At 40.3% G+C, this 19140-nt stretch overlaps 2 protein-coding genes across 3 annotated transcripts in view; both read right to left on the bottom strand.

Annotated features, from left to right (window-relative positions):
• The window catches only part of LOC124555643 (probable methyltransferase-like protein 25), a 40527-nt gene extending 31534 nt beyond the window's left edge, over nt 1–8993 (bottom strand). Inside the window, exon 1 of the mRNA XM_047129625.1 lies at nt 8906–8993. The gene's annotated coding sequence lies outside the window, so the exon portion shown is untranslated. The remainder of the gene's footprint in view (nt 1–8905) is intronic.
• A 329-nt stretch (nt 8994–9322) lies between these two features.
• LOC124555642 (presequence protease, mitochondrial) overlaps nt 9323–19140 on the bottom strand; it is a 53135-nt gene continuing 43317 nt past the window's right edge. For both annotated transcript variants that reach the window (XM_047129623.1, XM_047129624.1), the window contains one exon: nt 9323–12625. In XM_047129623.1, the coding sequence (XP_046985579.1) occupies nt 9609–12599 (2991 nt within the window). In that variant the 5' untranslated portion in view covers nt 12600–12625 and the 3' untranslated portion in view covers nt 9323–9608. The remainder of the gene's footprint in view (nt 12626–19140) is intronic.

The following is a 19140-nucleotide window of genomic DNA, read 5'->3' on the forward strand; positions in this document are numbered from 1 at the left end:
TTGTTGGAGGCGGAGCAGTACCAACAATGTTTCGAATAATCCGCGCACCCCAGTTTTTCGTCCTAAAATTCGGGAAAAAACATGCGCGGATTATTCGAGTATATGCGGTAACTTTCAAAATTTATTATAGTCCGCTGACAGGTATCTACAAAAGCTGCAATGTGATGTGATGTTTCTATACAATATTTTGATTGTAAACCATAAGAAAATCACTCTTCACAATATGTACAACAGGACAGTTGAAGATAAAAAAAAAAAAAAAAAAAAAGGTTCAAATGGCTCTGAGCACTATGGGACTCAACTGCTGTGGCATAAGCCCCCTAGAACTTAGAACTACTTAAACCTAACTAACCTAAGGACATCACACACATCCATGCCCGAGGCAGGATTCGAACCTGCGACCGTAGCGGTCGTGCGGTTCCAGACTGTAGCGCCTTTAACCGCTCGGCCACTCCGGCCGGATAGTTGAAGATCCATGCTGGCTGTCTCTCAGTATGCGGCGCAGGTTTTTCAAGAATTGCATCATTAGTCTGTGAATCGCTGATAGGAATCTAAATAGCAATAAGCATCAATAGTTTCTAAATCAGAGACTACTGGAGTTATTAAAAGATATCTAATAGGACGTAAGGCAATCCATGTGGTGCAAGTGTGACTGGTTTGCTTCCCATTCTGCACAGATAAATAGAAACGTTGTTAACAGAAATTTAAAGGTCGTTGGATTGGTAGCTTAAGAAATACAAAATATGTATTTTATCTGTGGAGAAAATATGTCTTACACGAACCTGTGCTGTGATACATCCAGATTAAATTCATTGTGTAGTATTGTCTGTCTGGACTCACTTTATAGCATGTATCAATACTAAAGTTCAACATTTTGAGCACTTTATATAACAGTCGTAATAATACACACACAAATTGTATCCGAGTTACACTGTACATTTTTGTCATAATGTCATCGGCAATGCAAGATTCTTGGATATCCTGAGCACTCAAAATATTCCTGGAACACATGACCAAACTAAAAACAGCAGATCTGGATCTTCTTTAAAATTCATTGGGGTTAAGGGGAGTACAAAAGGTGGTATGAGTATAAAATGTCAATTTTTACTTATTTATTTTTGAAGACTTGTTTGGAGTTCCCTCTTTAATTTGATGTATGTTTCATTGGTTTTTAATTTATTTTGAAATAATTTACTGCACAAATAATTTCTACAGGTTTCATGAGTAGTTTTTCAGTCATGACAAGATATCTTGGGATCTGTTTGCTATAGAAGCCAGTGCTTTACGTTGATTTATAGTAAACATCCTGCTGCATAAGTTGGCTACATTGATTGCTTTGATATCACTTCCTGTATGTGGTAGAATGCACGGTATCATCCACGTTTTGTAAGATGCTTTACACATTTCACTTGGACTTGTTGCTCATTGAGTTGTGTTTCTCTTCTTAATATGACTCCACCATTGGGAATATTTAAGAGAGAATAAATAAGGGCAAGAGAGTCTACAGAATACGTCCTGTTGGAAGTTTAAATCCGGAGAATGAGGTTAGGGCAAGCAACACTGAAAAGAATTCTTCACCACCAAGCGCTTCCAAGAAGCAGCTCATGAACAGTATTAAAGTGTACAGTGAAACCAGTACCAGTGATACCAGTTTAATATTAGGAGTAAGTGTACTAAATTAATGTTTAATGAAACTACATGCTTTAATCTGCATGGTGGAGAAATAATTTCTGAAAATGTCTTCAAAAGAAATGGTTTAGTTCTTTGTTTGGAAGTCTCCCATTCAATTTGTGAGAGTAAGAAAGTATTTTCGATATCTAAAAAAAGTAAAAACAATGACCTTTTTGAGACAAACATCAGATACTTCTATAGGCTGAGGTGCATCGAAGAAGGCCCTAGGAATGGAACTTTGGTGAGCTCTTATGAATTTGTCAAGCCCCCTACTAATGTTTCAAGATACACACATGCCTCAGGGGAAACAGTATAAGTAATTTTAGAAGAATAACTGAATTCTGCAACAGAGGAAGCACTCAAAGAAAATAATGATAAGAATGATGTATGCGTTGCATTTGATGGATCATGGCAGAAAAGGGGCCAGCTGCCAAAAGTATTGATACCAGGAAGGAGCTTGATGTTGAAGTATTGTCAAAACATTGCCATGGATGCATACACAAAAGTTCATACTAATAATGAAAAGAAACAATTGCATGAACACAACTGTCACAAAACATATACGGAATCCAGTAGAGGAATGGAAAGTGCTTCAGCTGCGAAGATCTTTCAGTGCTTTCAAGAACAACATGGGTTTTGTTATGCTATATTCATTGGCGATGGCAATTCCAGTCCATTCAAATCAATAATTGACAGCAGGCCCTATGATGACCTAACCCTGGAAAATTTAGAATGTGTCAGTTGTGCAGAAATGAATGGGTACCCGGCTGCATAAAGTCAGGCAAAACTTTTCTAGCAAAAAGCTTGAAGATGGCAAGACTATTAGAGGGCATCTGACTGATAAAACAAGCAATCAGTTAAGTGAATACTATGGCCAAGCCATTAGAAAGAATACAAAAAAATCTGGTATAAATGAGAAAAGCAGCATTGACAACGTTTTGTTTTTCCGCAAGACATCAAGTGATCAGAAGCCACTACACAACTTGTGTTCAATTGACTGGTGTAAATACCACGAAGCTGAGGCAGCATGGGCCGAATACACCCACAGAAACACCATGCCTGAAGGTTTTTGGAGCAGTAATAAAGCTAACATATAGAGATCTAGCACATCCAGATCTTCTGAAGAATAGCATCACAGGAAAAACTCAAAATGCACACGAGTCTTTCAACAATATTGAATTGACCTGGGTGCCCAAAAATGATGAAAAACTACACTCCTGGAAATGGAAAAAAGAACACATTGACACCGGTGTGTCAGACCCACCATACTTGCTCCGGACACTGCGAGAGGGCTGTACAAGCAATGATCACACGCACGGCACAGCGGACACACCAGGAACCGCGGTGTTGGCCGTCGAATGGCGCTAGCTGCGCAGCATTTGTGCACCGCCGCCGTCAGTGACAGCCAGTTTGCCGTGGCATACGGAGCTCCATCGCAGTCTTTAACACTGGTAGCATGCCGCGACAGCGTGGACGTGAACCGTATGTGCAGTTGACGGACTTTGAGCGAGGGCGTATAGTGGGCATGCGGGAGGCCGGGTGGACGTACCGCCGAATTGCTCAACACGTGGGGCGTGAGGTCTCCACAGTACATCGATGTTGTCGCCAGTGGTCGGCGGAAGGGGCACGTGCCCGTCGACCTGGGACCGGACCGCAGCGACGCACGGATGCACGCCAAGACCGTAGGATCCTACGCAGTGCCGTAGGGGACCGCACCGCCACTTCCCAGCAAATTAGGGACACTGTTGCTCCTGGGGTATCGGCGAGGACCATTCGCAACCGTCTCCATGAAGCTGGGCTACGGTCCCGCACACCGTTAGGCCGTCTTCCGCTCACGCCCAAACATCGTGCAGCCCGCCTCCAGTGGTGTCGCGACAGGCGTGAATGGAGGGACGAATGGAAACGTGTCGTCTTCAGCGATGAGAGTCGCTTCTGCCTTGGTGCCAATGATGGTCGTATGCGTGTTTGGCGCCGTGCAGGTGAGCGCCACAATCAGGACTGCATACGACCGAGGCACACAGGGCCAACACCCGGCATCATGGTGTGGGGAGCGATCTCCTACACTGGCCGTACACCACTGGTGATCGTCGAGGGGACACTGAATAGTGCACGGTACATCCAAACCGTCATCGAACCCATCGTTCTACCATTCCTAGACCGGCAAGGGAACTTGCTGTTCCAACAGGACAATGCACGTCCGCATGTATCCCGTGCCACCCAACGTGCTCTAGAAGGTGTAAGTCAACTACCCTGGCCAGCAAGATCTCCGGATCTGTCCCCCATTGAGCATGTTTGGGACTGGATGAAGCGTCGTCTCACGCGGTCTGCACGTCCAGCACGAATGCTGGTCCAACTGAGGCGCCAGGTGGAAATGGCATGGCAAGCCGTTCCACAGAACTACATCCAGCATCTCTACGATCGTCTCCATGGGAGAATAGCAGCCTGCATTGCTGCGAAAGGTGGATATACACTGTACTAGTGCCGACATTGTGCATGCTCTGTTGCCTGTGTCTATGTGCCTGTGGTTCTGTCAGTGTGATCATGTGATGTATCTGACCCCAGGAATGTGTCAATAAAGTTTCCCCTTCCTGGGACAATGAATTCACGGTGTTCTTATTTCAATTTCCAGGAGTGTATTTTTTTTGCAAATGTTTCCCATCATCTCAGAAACTACTTTAACTACAGCTCTGATGTTTTTATCTCTTACTGACAGTGGTATTATGTTTCTGTAGATCTGCAATGGTAGAAATAGCATAGTTTGCTCATAACATAATTAGTTAATTTTTTACAACCTTCATTAAGAAATTCATATCTTGTTTCCTAATAAAGTTAGATACTTGATCGTAGATTAGTGAATGTATAAGATATGACTCCATATCCCGGCAAAGTTTTGTTTTATTATCTTGGGTAGTTCCTGAGGAAATGGGATATAAATATGTTAAATTTAACATTAACAAGGATATGGCATTTGTACTCCCCTTAAGCTTTCTAAAACCAAGTACTTTATTCCAGCTCATAACCAACATTTTTGGGGAAAAGTGGACATATTTAACATGTGACTGTTTTACACAATCACAGTAAACAAGCAGTTAAACATACTTTACATCTCTGAAGCTTCACAGTCATGCAATGTGTTTTGACTGTGTTCATCTCATCTCATATCTGTGAAAGCACTGGAATTTCATCTACTTTTGGAAGCATTACTATAACCACAGCTGGAGACATTACTAATGAGAAGAAGGATGGTTTGTTCTGAGCACTAGAATTTCCGAGAACACTACAGATTTTTTTTTTTCCTGTCTGCAGTACAACAATGAATACTTGTTTGCAAATGTAAAGACAGTTTTTTTCCCATTTGTGATTCCTACACCTATGCAGGGCGAGTTAGAAGGAAAGGTACATGCTCTGAGGGCTAATAGTATTGGCCATTCAGAACAGAAAACTTCAAATCAACATATGCTCTTTTCTTAACTGTATCCAACATACAGCTGTTCAAAAATCGTGTGTCAGTTGCGTGCCCTTCACCAACACTTGCATCCAAATATAACCAAAACACCATTGGGCTAGTAGTGTTGTCTTTACCGACAATTTCAATGCACTCTTCACTTGCTCACGGTGGGGTGACGATGACCCAACTCATCAGTCCATTTGATCAGAATAACAACTTTAACCAGCACAGTGGATACACCCATAGTGGTTACTGGAAACAGGTACTTGATCCACCATCTAATGAAATCTGTATTGCTATCATTATTCTTCAGTCATAGACATAAACATAATCTCTGGTGGCTTATGGAAGTTCCTTGACTTTGTGATATCTCCATAACATAATTCGGGCAATTAAAGTATGTAACAGCCACCTGAAATCCAGCCTCCTGTTGCTGACAACTGAGGAAGTCATCTAAAGCTCAAGATTGAAACATCTAACACAGCAAGAGCTCCGTGAAGCATTTATTCAAGCATGTGAAAGCTATTTGTTCATGATGACGTGCCTATACAGTCACCACATTCTTTTCATTGGTTCAGTATCTCAGTTATCAAATGATGTTCAGCATTTACTGAACTTATTAGTAGCAAAAGCACTCCTTCAAAACTTCTTGCCTAAGTTTTAACCAAAATGATGCTAATTTCACATCCATAGGCACAGTTGTTAACCACACTTCAGCTCTCTTTTTAACCCTGTGTGCTTTGTGAATCCAGAATTTTGAACCCCGGCACAATGAACCCTTTGCATACTTAACTGTAACATTATTTTATGAAATACAGCAACCAGTTACTTTAAGTATAGGTTTATTATGCCAAGACATGTTTCAGGCTTTCACTCAAATTCAGTTGGAACAATACACTTTCATCTTTGTCAATACAATGTTTCTGTCAATTGCATTTTAAACACTGTAGATGTCCTTTGTACAGATCTTCAGGTAACTGTTTTGCTTCTACAGTACTGCAAAGACGTTACTTCAAAAAGTAACAAGCTAGTGTTTAATTACACTAACAGTGCTGCTTAAGAAACAAATTATCAAACTTGGGAATTATTTGCACTTTGTAGACAATTTAAACATTCTAGATGAAACCAAAGTAAAAAAATAAGCTATGGAAAGTGCAACCAAACAGCGACATGGCAAGAACAAAAAGTCTCTCCTTTCCTTCTCCTAAGCACCTGTCCACAGATGAACAAACAATTGCTTTCTATTGGACAACATCTCTTAGGCAGCAACTGAAGATATGAACCAAATCCAGTGGGGTTGATCAATTTTCTGCTAGCAACTGCATAGTACTGGAGCTCGACTTTTTCATTTACCTGGGAACTTGTACGTGGTGTACTGGGCACCCAGAACCTATTTTGTGTAATACAGAGTCTGTTATCAAAGAGCTGACACAGAGGGTAGTTTCTGGCAAGTACATAATGTACTCTGATTTGTATTTCACTTTCCTCCCATTGTTAGAATACCTGCTTCAAAGACAAATACATGCAGTAGGAACATTATTTAGCCCGCTGTATTTCATCGAGGATCAAATTCAAACTTACTGCAGACAAAGAGAAGAAGAGAGGTAGCAGAGCCTTTCATAGATTTTTCAAAGGAGTTGGGAAAAATTCAGTTGTGAAATAGACCGGCAATCATTCTGTTACTAAAGTATTCACTTTTACCTGTGCTCATACTATTAGGATAGTTCAGAGATAGGACAAAAAGTATACTAATATGTTCAAACACAGCAACCCAAATGTATTTGTGCATGAAGCAAATCACTGGGAGGTGTGGATCTCTGTGACAGAATGAGTTCCCATTATTGAATATCAACAAGAGCAAGGAAGTGGTCTATAAGGATATTTTTCTGTTTAATTGATTTGGTCACTGTCAACTCATGGGAGTCAACAGAAAATCCATCACACATCTCTTTGTTTTGAACTTTTACATTGATGAATGATAGAGTTCTATGGCTGAACCTGATGATCTAAAGCCAGCTGCCATGAAAAGACCAAAGATGGCTCCAAATCCCAATTTGGTTGTAAGGAAAATAGAGTAAATATCTGCCACTCTGTTCACTCACTGGAAAACAAAGCAGATGAGCTGCTGAAATAAGAACTGATTGTTCAAAATCTGTGTTTAAATAATCAGAATGCAATGTCTTTCTTAGTACCATAAATTTAAAAAAAAAAAAGAAAATAATTGTGTCCCACCTGTAAAAGTTATTCAGACATAATTTGTACTGTGGGATGTGTATTCTTTTGCTTTTTTTCTGCTACACATTCATAAACTGTGTTGTTTGAAATTATTGTTCCACGACTGAATTTCATAAAAGATTGTGCAATTCATTTATGTGAATGTTCAAAAAATCATTCAATACACCCAGTGTACAACCTATTGGACGAAGAATAAATCCTTTGTAAGTAGGAGGAAAACCACAAATTCCAGTGCTCATTTGTGATGCCTGTGTGAAATCTCTGTGTAAAAAAGTGAAGCACCCAGAAGACTTGGTAAGATTTCTGTGTAACTTGGTACATGTGCACACCATTGGTAGGTATGTAAACAAGTAGAGATGCAATTCTCTGTGGCTCGTAGACTGGCCACCAGAGTGCATTAGTGCTTATACTAGACCTGTAGGATATGTAAGGAGTGTGAACAGCATCAGATGTTGAGTGATCACTGTGCAGGACATGGAGATGCTGTGTACTTGCACGAGACAGTTATAACCATCTGATGAGTTTGAAAGTGGCCTCATTCTGGGTCTCCATTTGGTTGTCTGGTTGAATTACACAATATCCAGATTTTTGGGGCATTTGGATGTGACTCTGGCCCAATGCTGGACTGCATGAGAATGTGAGGGCAGGCACACTTGTAATCAAGTGTCCTGATCGACACTATCTGACCACTAAAAGTGAGATTCACCATATTGTGCACCAAGCGTGTCGTGACTCCTTCATATTTGCACCTGCCATCCAAGAACAAGTAATGCACCCCCTGCTACATTCTGTGTTCTCCTGTACCATTTGTCAGAGAATAACAGCTGCTGGACTAGGAATTACCGCATCCTAACACAAAGAGCGAGCTGCATTAGTGGTGGTGCCGTGACTGGGAAAGATGGACTGCTACTGACTGGTGTCACGTTGGGTTCAGAGATAAATTGCAGTTCGGCGATACTCCAAATGACCACACTTGGCAAGTATGGCAACAACCTAGAGAGATTCCAATCTCCCATTGTTTCAGAGAGGCACAGCAGCGTTACTCTTGGCATCATGGTGTTGGGAGCCATTAGGCACGATCTCAGTTCATGGCTGGTAGCGTTGAAGGAAACTATGACAGCACAATGGTACATCACGGACATCCCCCATCCTCATGTGTTACCTCTCATGGGACAGTATTGTTGTACCATTATTCAAAAAGACACACACAGCCTATATCTCTATAAACTGCCTGCATAATGTTAAGGTACCTCGTGATCAGCAAGATCCCCATATATGTCCCCCATAGAAAGAGTGGTAGAAGTTCAGACATCGACTCAGTCCCTGAGCCAGTGTCCAGGATATCAAGGACCAGTTAAAACAGCTGAACAGCTGAGGACTAGCTTGCCTATGGAGAGGATACAACCGCTTTACGGCACCCTTCATAACCAAAAATCGGTGCATGCATCCAGGCCAGAGGGCATGAAACATCAAACTGATAAGTGGGCTTATACTGCCAAGTTCTCCGTAAATTTAAGACTATCTCATAATCACTGGAATATCATCACCTACCCTCCCTCTCCACTCGTGAAGTGTCATTTCATTTCCTCCGTCCCTTCTGAGTACTTCCTTTTTTGTCAGGCAGCATATTTTTTTAAAGTATTGCAATCCTGTTCTTGGGTCAGAGGAAGACAATACAAATAAAGTGTAATTAACAGAATAAGAAGTGGGAACCTACAGACAAACAAAATAATTAAATAAGAATTCTAACAAACACCAATGGAGAAATGGGGGGGGGGGGGCTCCTCACATAAAGTGGGTACTTTTCTCTTGGAGGTGTGCACTAATCAACTTGTTTCTCTATGAATAACAAAGTATACAATAAATGTAAGTCATTATGAACCAGGAAATTTGGAAATTTTCTACATATCAATGATGCTTATATTTACTATATTTCAAGGTCCTCATGCTACCACAAAAAGTAAAATATTACATCACACAGAAAACTTTATTTACAAAACTTTATAAACATTTACATACATGAGTAATGATAAATATTAATATTAATTGGCACACGAGTTTATATAAAATAAGACTACATCAAATTTTTATGCTGCAACGTTTCAGTTCAGATTTCTTAGTTAACAAATGAATGAAACACAACACACAGGCAGTCTTTATTCTCTGAAGTATGAAAAACTATTTGAATCAGAATTAGATTTCAACCACAATATATTTTCAAAAAATGATAGCATCTTTTCCAATATCATACCTCTTAATTAATGGTGTTCCAATTTTCAGATAATCTATTTCCCAGTTCATTATTTTTTGGGCCTACAATCGCCTTACCACATTTGTTTGATCTCAAAAACATTTCTGACACCTGATGTATTTGCTCCCTGGTTACATTCATGACTTGCTGCCTATGGCCATTAAATATACTGTCATCTATGCCATAAAGAAATTCTCTCATTCCCTTGTCTTCAGGTAGAACTGGCGCATCAAGTTTTTGCAAGATCCCCAATTTGGCTTCTTCGATATCTGTATCAGAAAATTTATTTGCACTAACCCAATCACATGCACTGTCAAATGTGTCCAATGTGGCTGTTGAATTTGGATCCCTATAAGAAAAGAAACTAAAGACTCCACTTTGAGAAATGTGTGCACCTGATCCATAAGCACCACCCCTTTCACGAACTATTGGATGCAGGTATAAATTTGACAACAATCTTGCAAGAACTCTAAGTGGAGCAAAATGGAGATCACCATAACACACAGTCATTATTGACTTAGATACAAAATTTACAGGGATGCTGTGAACATGATGCACAGCTGCATCTGAGACCTGTTTGAAGTCCTCCTCTTCTGTTTTTGTTATGGGGTTACCAACTGCAGAAAACCTTTTCAAAAAATTGGTTGCTTCTTCCACACTATCAGTTGAATTCTTCTCACAAAGATTGACAGCAGCCCTGGAGATGCATTTATGTATTAATTCAGATGGTAAGTTACTTAGTAAGGAAAGGACCTCCTGAAATTTACGTTGCTGTACAATTTCTTGTAGCTTTTTGATGTAGGTAAGCCCTGTCCAACTTTCAACATGACGTGCAACAGGGCTTACGAGTGAAGCAGAAGATGAAATAGCATAATGATGGCCTGAATCAAAAATGCTGTTAAGCAAGTCCACAGACAACTGTCTAGTAAGAGTTTCAAATCTTTGAATATCACCTAAATCCATATGAGATAGAAATTCTGACATTAACAAATACATATCAGGCACATTTTTATCCAAGCAATGAGAGTAAAAAACAGCACCTTCTTCATAAGTATGTGTTTTGAAAACATCTTCTGAAATATGTTTGCTAAAGGTAAATCCTCCAGTTTTTAAACGCACCAACTGTTCAAATTCTCGGAATGAATAGTTTTTTGTTCCCATCTGTGGTGCAACAGTACAGAATAATGGCACAAGACTTTTTAGTTCAGAGTCAAGTTCCTTTGTACTGAAAACAGCTCTGAAATGGGTAACTTCATCTACTGGCTGAACATAAACATAAAAGGGAACCTCTGATGGAAATGGTTTTGTAACAGGAACTTTTTCAACAAACTGAGCAAGATCTGAAACAGTCAATGTAGGCAATGATGAAACGTCCTGAACTGCACACTGTGACTTGTGAAGTTCCAACCCTTGTTTAAAGATTTCAGATGTTTCTAATGGTGATAGAGCAACTAGCTTTTCTTTCAATACCTTCTCTTCTTCAGAAATTTTCTTTGCTTCATAGTCTTCCTCTGGTGACATTGTTAAAACTAGTCTATGTTTTTCATTTTTAATCTCATGTAGAACTTTATCTTGGAAATATTTTGGATTTTCTTTCAGTTTGTTTCTCAAAAGTAAGAGGTGTTTGTCATGCTGCAGGCTCTCTACAATATTGGCACCATGATTCCACATGGGTGCAATGTTCATTAAGAGGCGTATGCCGTAATTTTCTCCCTCCAATTTATTATATAGTTCCACTTCGTGTAAGACCGCTTCTATATTATTGCTGTCAAATCCTTCATTAATCACTTTATCAATAGTACTATTATACACTTCGCTGGTTTGATCAAAATCAGCTTGACGCACATGCTGAAGACCAACTGTAAAGATAGTATCTTTAGTCTGACTTTCATAACCAGTGACTGGCGCAAACCCAGCAGATAATCCAGATTCAATCAAGCTTTTAAAAAAAGGAGAATTAGGTCCTTTTAACAAAAGTGTGCTAAGAACTGACATTTCAAAAGTGTCTTGTATATTAGTAACATCAGAACAAAGGCTGCTAAATGCAATTGTTGACTGTTTGTCTTTATCTGGTATCAGTGGGTCTAGTCTGCAACCAACATGCTTGTGTAGTGGTGAAGTCCACCTTTTCTCAGAGGGAACTTCATACCGCTCCGAGTATTTTGCTCCAGACAAATAATTTTTGTTCAAGTAATTTAAGTTATATTCCAATGGAAAGTTTCCATATGAGTAAAAAAATGCATTACTGGGATTGTAATGTTTCTTATGATATATTATCAGGTCACTATGCGTTAACTTTGGAATATCAATTGGATTACCACCCCAAACATGGCCATAGGTGTGGCTTGGAAGAATACTGTTTAACAAATGCTGAGAGAATAAGGATTGGTTATCTGAGAACAAACCCTTCATTTCATTGTAAACAACTCCTTTTATGATTATTGGAGAATTTCTGTCTTCCACATTTTCATGCTCTAATCTCCAGCCTTCTTGCAGAAAATCATTTTTATTTAAGAGAGGGTTAAAAACTGCATCAAGATAAACTGCCATCAGATTTTTGTAGTCCTGGAAATTTTGAGTAGAAAATGGGTACAAAGTAAAATCAGGACCAGTCATTGCATTCATAAATGTTGCCATTGACCTGTTAATCATTTTAAAAAAGGGGTCACGGCATGGAAAATTCTTGCTCCCACACAAAGTGGTATGTTCCAGAATATGAGGTAATCCTGTGGAATCTGCAGTAATTGTTCGGAAACCAACCCCAAAAGCGTTGTTTTGATCATTCTTTTGTAAATGAACATACTGTGCCCCAGTTTCCAAATGTGTTAAACATATGGCTTTAATATGATCTGAAACACTTCCAGATTGTGTCACAACAAAACCTTCAATTTCTCTCCCTTCCTGAAACGAGGAGGCTGTGGAATCTGATCTCAATTGGATCCTCGTATCAAAATGTTTCTGATGAAACTTCAAATAACGAGATAATTTCCACATTTTGTACTTCTGATGACAATCAGTTCCTGTAAAAGAAAATATATATTTTGTCATCCATAAGTAAATATCTGACAACATATTCAGCTAAAAGTACTTAAAAATTTAAAATTAACACTCTCAAATTATATGCCGTTGGGAGAAAAGTAAAGGAGAAATCTGCCTATACACATGGCCTAAAACTTAACACAAAGTTGAGCACTCATTTTGAACAGCTAAAATTAAAAACAATCTGATCCAAAAGAATATGAGCTGAATATTTCTACATCTACATATATACTCCGCTAGCCACCAAGCAGTGTGTGGTGGAGGGCACTATTCGTGCCAAGGTCATGTTTCCCCCCCCCTCTGTTCCACTCATGGGTCGCACGAGGGAAAAACGGCTTTCTGAACACCTCAGTACGAGCTCTAATTTCCCTTATCTTTGAATAGTAATCATTGCATGATTTGAAAGTTGGTGGTAATAATATATGCTCCACATGCTCAGCGAAGATCAGATTTTGGAATTTAGTCAGCAGTCCCTACCGTTTAGCGCGTCATCTATCTGCAAGTGTTTGTGACTTATAACTTTCTATGAGATTTGTAATGCTGTCACGATGGCTACATGTACTAGTCATGAATCTTGCCGCTCTTCTTTCAACCTTCTCAATCTCTTGAATCAGAACCAACTGGTAATGGTCCCATACAGATGAACAATACTCTAAGACTGGACGAACTAACGTATTGTAAGCAATTTCCTTTATTGAAGGACTGCATCGCTTCAGGATTCTACCAATAAACCGCAATATAGAGTTCGCCTTACCCGTTACTTCTGTAATCTGATGGTTCCATTTGAGATCATTTCGAATAGTCACACCCAGATACTTGACGGATGTATCCGCTTCAAAAGACTGGGCATTTATTTTGTACTCATACATTAAAGGGGATTTTCGCTTTGTTATATGCAGTAGGTTAACTTAATAATATTGAGAGATAACTGCCAGTCATTACACCACACATTTATTTTCTGCAAATCCTCATTGATTTGTTCACAACTTTCATGTGATACTACTTTCCTGTATACTACATCATCATCAGCAAACAGTCTAATGTGCTGTCAATACCATCAACCAGATCGTTTATGTAAATCGTAAAAAGCAGCGGACCTATTACGCTGCCCTGGGGCACACCTGATGTTACACTTTTTCTGTTGAAGTCTCACCATTCAGGATGACATACTGCTCTCTGTCTGTTAGAAAACTTTCTATCTAATCGCATATGTCATCGGACAGACCGTAAGTGCGCACTTTCTGGAGCAAGCGACAGTGCTCTGAGTCAAACACCTTTCGAAAGTCGGGGAATATGGCATCATCCTGGGAGCCAGTATCTAGAGCCTGTTGTATATCACGTACAAAGAGGGCCAGCTGTGTCTCACATGAGTGCTGTTCCCTAAAACTGCACTGGTTTCTGCACATGAGCTTCTCAGAGTCTAGAAACGTCATTATGTCTGAACACAAAATATGTTCCATGACTCTACAATAAATCGATGTCAGTGAAATTGGCCGGTAATTATGTGCATCAGATTTTCTACCCTTTTTATAGACTGCTATGACCTGGGCCTTGTTCCAGTCCCATGGAACACTCCACTGTTCCAATGATCCCTGATAGATGATGGATAAGAGTGGTGATATATTTGTAGCATAGTCAACATAAAATCTTACAGGGACGCCATCTGGGCCATATGCCTTCCTGGTGTCTAAGGATCTTAATTGTTTCACAATCCTAGATACACTAAACACTATGTCAGCCATCATTGAGTTTGTTCGATAACTGAAAGGGGGAATAGATCTGCAATCCTCTACCGTAAATGAGTTTTTGAAAGCTAGGTTTAGAATTTTGGCCTTCTGTTTATCATCATCATCCGTTACATTACCCGTACTGTCAGCAAGAGAAGATATTGAATTATTTGTAGTGTTCATAGATTTTACGTATGACCAAAATTTTTTGGGTCTTTTTTAGAATCTGCAGATAAAATATTGCTTTCAAATTCGTTAAAAGAACCTCTCATTGACCTTTTGACGGCTGTCAGTGGGGCAGTGACTACGTTTAAAATGACTGTGCAAAATTTTTTGCTTTCTCAGCAACTTCCTAATATGTTTGTTGAACAAAGGTGGATCCTTTCCCTCCCCTATATTTTTGCTAGGCACATATTTCTCTAGCACGTGTTCGACAATACCTTTAAATTCCGATCAAAGATGCTCAGTATCTTTGTGTCCTGTGGTGCATGCTTGGAGCTGACTTTGAAGATATTCATTAATGACACATTTATTTGCTTTCCCAAACAAGAAAACTCTATGCTGTTTCTTTGGTTTTTTTGCAACTGCCACTGACATAGAAGCCACAACGACATTATGGTTGCTAACACCTTCTTCTAGATGGACTTCCCCAAAAAGATCAGGTCTGTTTGTTGCCAAGATATACAATATGTTCCCATCTCGAGTTGGTTTCCTAACCAATTGCTAAAGGTTGTATGTTGAGAGCGCTCCTACAATAACTTCACACGAGTTTTTGTTTCTGCCCCCTGTGATAAACGTGTAATTTTCCGAGTCAGTCAATGCCAGATTAAGGTCTCCACCTATAACTAATGGATAATTTGGATATTTATTTCCTATGTGCTCAAGACTTTCCCTGAAACATTCTCCGACGTTTATTGCGGATGCTGGTGGTCTATAAAAACATCCTAATACAATGGTCACTCCTTGTCTGATTGACAGCTTTATCCAGACTATTTTACAGTATGATCCAGTATCGATCTCAACTGCATTTAAACAGATTTTAACTGCAATGAACACACCAACTCCCACAGCATCAGTCCTATCCTTCCTAAACATTGTCCAATCCGAGTTCAAAATTTCACTGCTATTTATGTCTGATTTCAACCAGCTTTCAGTACCTAATACAATATTGGCATTACTATTGTTTATTTCAGAGAGTAACTCGGGGATCTTGCTACAGACACTTCAACAATTTATTAACATGAGATTTAGCATACTTAAATCCTTTGGAATGACCTGTTTAGGTGAACTAACAATTTTTACAGTTGGCACACCCACATCCGTGTCATCAACTGGTAATTTTTCAGGCCAACGGTTTGTTTTTCGTGGGGAGGAACCTAGTCTAAAAAACTTCCATGTGCACACCACAAGTATTGCGCTACCCACATAGCTGTTTCCTGTGTGTAGTGCACCCCTGATCTATTGTGGGGGGTCCTACAACCTTCCACCCCATAGTGTAGGTCGAGGAATCTACAACCGTTTTCGCCACAGAGTCGACGTAGCCTCTGGTTTAGATTCTCCACTCAACTCCAAACCAGTCCACCCTGGGTATGATGCTGCAAATCATCAGCTTGGCTTCCATTCCTCTAGAGATGGAAGCCGCCTTTGCCAGTTTAGCCAGCCGTCAAAAGGACCCAAGGATTTCCTCCGAACCTCGACAACTGGCATCATTGGTGCCGACATGTGCAACAATTTGGAGCTGGCTGCACCCCGCACGCTCGATAGCCGCTGGAAGAGCCTCTTCCACATCCCAGACAAGGCCCCCTGGCAAGCGCACTGAGTGAACGTTGGACTTCTTCCTCACCCTAGCCACTATGCTGCTGAGGGGTCCATGACCCGCCTAACATTGGAGCTCCTAATAACTAACAAACCCCTATCCCCATGTGCCTGTCCGGACCTTGCTGAAGGAGCGGCCATTATCCTGGCAGAAGGTACATTCAGATCCGGCTCAGCCCCCCCCCCCCCCCCCAAGCATCAGACAGCACACTGAATCTATTAGCAAAGTGCATGGGATTTGGCAGGAGCCTGCATTCTCCATGCAGCCTTTGCCTTGAGGTTCAAGACCTCGACACAGTCCGCCACCCACACTAAGGTGAGAGTGGGCTGGACGGCTCAGTCACACCTGATGTCAGCTCAGTGACAAGAGAGCTGTGACATCCCCCCCCCCCCCCCACCCTCTACACATCTAGTACAGCAGAGGCTGCCCCAGGCACCCCATCCCCACTGCACCTAAAGGTGGCATTCTGGAGCCTGTTGACTGTGGCAAACAAACCTTCCAGCTGCATTTGGACTGTGGCCAACTACTCCTGCATCTGCACACAACAGACACAGTCCCTACCCATCCAACTAATATGTGATGTACTATAAGAAATGTAAGGAAACTTACTGTTTCCTGATAGGGGCTATCTAGTGAATACTAAAGAAAAACAAGTGACCTACAGTAAACTGCTACGGGCTACCTAATGAATATTATTAACGAATTAAACAGTAACCTACGGAAAGCTACACTTCTGATTATCCCTCATATTTATAATGTAAACAAATGCTTATGTACACGCTAAAACGTCCTAATAAAACTATAAAAACTGCTACCTTCAATGTATCAAGTCTAAATGACACTAATAAATGTAAATACTGAGTATTGTACACTGACAGATGCAGGTACAAAACAAAACCTTTAGCTAACAATAAGAGTTCAGAATGTAAAGCACACAACAAGCTAAGGAATTTAAGCAGACGGCGAGGTGAGCTTTCTGCTAACTAAACCGTATGTAAGAAGGGCTCAGAAGCTGTATTATAACACTTGATTTACTCAGATATTGTAGTGTAACACTAATTTACCACATATTTTACGTTTGCTTAACTGTTAACACTCACAAGCTGAACTAGTTAAATGTATACAAGTGAGGTTAGAGAATTCACTGTCAGTATAACTTTTCCTAATAAAACGTATAAAAACTGCTACCTTCAATGTATCGAGTCTAACAAGGGGAGGCCGCCAATTGTGAAATTCAGATTCGATTCATACTGCGCATAATAAAAGCTCATGGCCAGAGGTGTAATGTGGCAAAGCACCAAGATGCACTTCTCAGCCGTTGTCGAGAAAATCGACAGTTAAAAGAAACCGTTGCGGTGAAATACTCTCTCCGATTAATAATTTTCTACAGCGTCGTGGCGCAGCGGTAAGCGCTCAGGTTCGTAATCCGAAGGTCGCCGAATCGAATCTCGCGCCATACAACCTTTTTTTTTAGTATTTGTTTTTTGTAATTCAAATATATATATATAATTCCCGGCAATCAGTTGCAACAATTATGCATATAATAAGTTGTTGAAAGTCGTTTGTCGTGGAAAAACTGGCGACTTCGAACATCATTATGTTTTCCGCAAACAAAGTTGTATTTCACAAATGTTATTAATTGTCTTCATAATGTTAACCACGTATAGTTAACGGAAGACGTAGAAACGATATTCCGAAACAAATACGTATAGCGTAAGTCAAACGTTCGAATTAGAATAGAGACCCCACGAACAGAAATTTGCTGTGGCAGGTATGAAATATAAACTCCGTTACTCGCTCGTTACACTTGAAGGACAGATGTTGAATAGGCCGAAACGAGCCGCCGCATAACAGCGTAGTTGCCTGCTAACTTCGAAACAAGGTAGATGCGGTCCCTAGCGCAACTTAATAACATCGTCGAAAATCAGTGCGGACGTGAGAGCTTTGGTACACCCTGTTAAACAAACGGAAAAATGGAGGCGGTACAATTGGAGAGCGATCCGCCTTCACCAACATGCATAAGCAATTCATTAATAGTTTATATATATATAAAAAGGTTGTACGGCGCAAGATTCGATCCGGGGACCTTCGGATTACGAACCCGGGCGCTTACCGCTGCGCCACGGCGCTGTAGAAAATTATTAATCATAGAGAGTATTTCACCGCAACAGTTTCTTTTAACTGTCGATTTTCTCGACAACGGCTGAGAAGTGCATTTTGGTGCTTTGCCACATTACACCTCTGGCTATGAGCTTTTATTATGCGCAGTATGAATCGAATCCGAATTTCACAATTGGCGGCCTCCCCTTGTAAATGACACTAATAAACATAGATACTGAGTATTGTACACTGACTTAATTGATAATCCCATGTATTTAACATCAATTAAGAATGTAAACAAACGTTTGTGTACACGCGAAACTGTTATAAACAGAATCTTCGCTTTTCCTATTCAGACACAAATAAAAAACTGAAACCTTGAATTTATCAAGTCTAGCTGACACTAATGCATGTAAATACTACAGAATATACTGCAAAAACAATTAATTACTAGCTAAATTACTTATCTCGTAACACAGCAAGTGAAAAGTGCTCGTAGCTGGCATCAGGGCATCTTGGTGCAAGACATCTATGTTGTATTGGCCAGAGACAGCTAGTGTTTCCTCTTTTATTTAAGAAAAAATCATTGAAATTTCCCTCTCCTGTCTTTGCAATGACTGGTTTTTACGACCAAAGCTTTTGTTTAAAATTTTCCACTATTGCCCAAGTGAAAACTAACTATCTGATACTTCAAAAATTCTTGATGGACAACTGAAGAGAGTAGTATTCCTGCCTACAGCAGCTATGATAGCAGGGGTAACGGAGGTGTTGGAAATCAGCAACAGGGAAGTCACCATGGATGGCTGCGAGAAGCAAGACTGGTGTGTCATGTGGGTGGTACTGCCAATCCATA

The sequence above is a fragment of the Schistocerca americana genome, chromosome X (genome assembly GCF_021461395.2).
Source record: "Schistocerca americana isolate TAMUIC-IGC-003095 chromosome X, iqSchAmer2.1, whole genome shotgun sequence".
Lineage (NCBI taxonomy): Eukaryota > Metazoa > Arthropoda > Insecta > Orthoptera > Acrididae > Schistocerca > Schistocerca americana.